The 1,291-nt window shown below is 55.1% G+C and overlaps 1 protein-coding gene across 1 annotated transcript in view; it reads right to left on the bottom strand.

Annotated features, from left to right (window-relative positions):
- ZNF618 (zinc finger protein 618) overlaps nucleotides 1-1,291 on the bottom strand; it is a 21,309-nt gene that overhangs the window by 7,854 nt on the left and 12,164 nt on the right. The window contains exon 2 of the mRNA XM_009071473.1: nucleotides 479-556. Within this exon, the coding sequence (XP_009069721.1) occupies nucleotides 479-494 (16 nt within the window). The 5' untranslated portion in view covers nucleotides 495-556. The remainder of the gene's footprint in view (nucleotides 1-478; nucleotides 557-1,291) is intronic.

The raw sequence follows: 1,291 nt of genomic DNA, 5'->3' as shown, positions 1-1,291 counted from the left end.
GAACACAGTGCTTCATTTCCACAGCTGTTGACATGGAAAACTCTTCTTTCCAGAACACATCTCAGTCCTCTGCAGAACTCCAGGAAACACAGGCACAAGACACAGGACAGGACTTGTGTGGGCAAAGGCTCTGCTGCCCTGCAGGTGGTTTTGCTTTGTTTGCTTCCTCCTCCTCCCTTTTGGGAAGAGAAGGGATTTAACCTGCTGTAGGAGCTTCTGGAAGAAGCATGCCCTCGGGATAAAGGGAATGAGTAGTGTGATGTGCTCTGTGCTAGCATGGCACGCTCCCTCTCTCCCTAGGGAAAGGAGCAGTGTTTCTGACACACCCTGAGCCTGTGTGCTCCAGCCTTTGAGGATGTTTGTTGCTGCAGGTGGGATGGTTTGGGCTTTGGGAAGGGTGAGCAGAGAGCCCTGTGGACACACCTGGGGGTCAGCACAGGCAGCTGACCTTGAAGTGAGTCCAAGTGCCCAAGCTTACCTGCATGGGACTGCATGTGCTCCAGGAGATTGTTATAAAACTGGAACTGGATTCCACAAGCTCCACAGGTGTAAGGCTCTGTTTGGGAGAGATGAGTTCAGAAGAATTACACAGAGTATGCAGGGAGGCAGCACACGTGCATACTGCAGGCTGGACAGCCATGGGGCAGTGCCCCTCAGCACACCTGTGTGTCACAGCAGCTCCATAGAGCCCATCCTGCAGGGCTGTGACCTGGGAAAGGCTTCCTGGCTGGGCTTGGGCATCTTCCATCTGCTTCTCTTAGTGCCAGAAGAAGGCATGGGATGGCAGAGGGACAGGTCCTTCAGGACACTAAGGGAAGCACCTGCTGGGGGCTGTGTGTGGATCTCAGTGGCTGCACACTGGGTTTGCTCTCCCAGTCCTGCTGCAGCCTGGTGTGAGCACATCCCTGTTCTGTTTAAGCCTGTGAGCAAAGCCTTGGGGAATTCATTTGACATCCACATACAACACATAAGAAGGTGGTGGAGTCACCATTCCTTCTTAGTGTCCAGTCCTGCCTCAGGTTGGCTTTAGGACCTTCCTGGCTGGTCTGCTCAGTCCATTTTGGGTCCCTCACTATCCAAAGGCCATTGAGGCACTGGAGCGAGTCCAGCCAAGGGCAGCGAGGGCAGCAAAGGGCAGAGCACATGGGCAAGGGCTGAGGGAGTTGGGGTTGGTTCGCCTGGAGAAGAGGCTCAGGGGTGACCTCCTGGCTCTCTGCAACTCCCTGCCAGGGCTGGAGAGAGGTGTGGGATGTCTGTCCTGCCAGGGCTGCAGGGAGAGGATAGAGGAAAT

Source organism: Acanthisitta chloris, unplaced genomic scaffold (assembly GCF_000695815.1).
Source record: "Acanthisitta chloris isolate BGI_N310 unplaced genomic scaffold, ASM69581v1 scaffold23703, whole genome shotgun sequence".
In the NCBI taxonomy this organism is placed as follows: Eukaryota; Metazoa; Chordata; class Aves; order Passeriformes; family Acanthisittidae; genus Acanthisitta; species Acanthisitta chloris.
The sequence above is the reverse complement of the archived record's forward strand: the minus strand, read 5'-3'. Positions and strand labels throughout refer to the sequence as shown.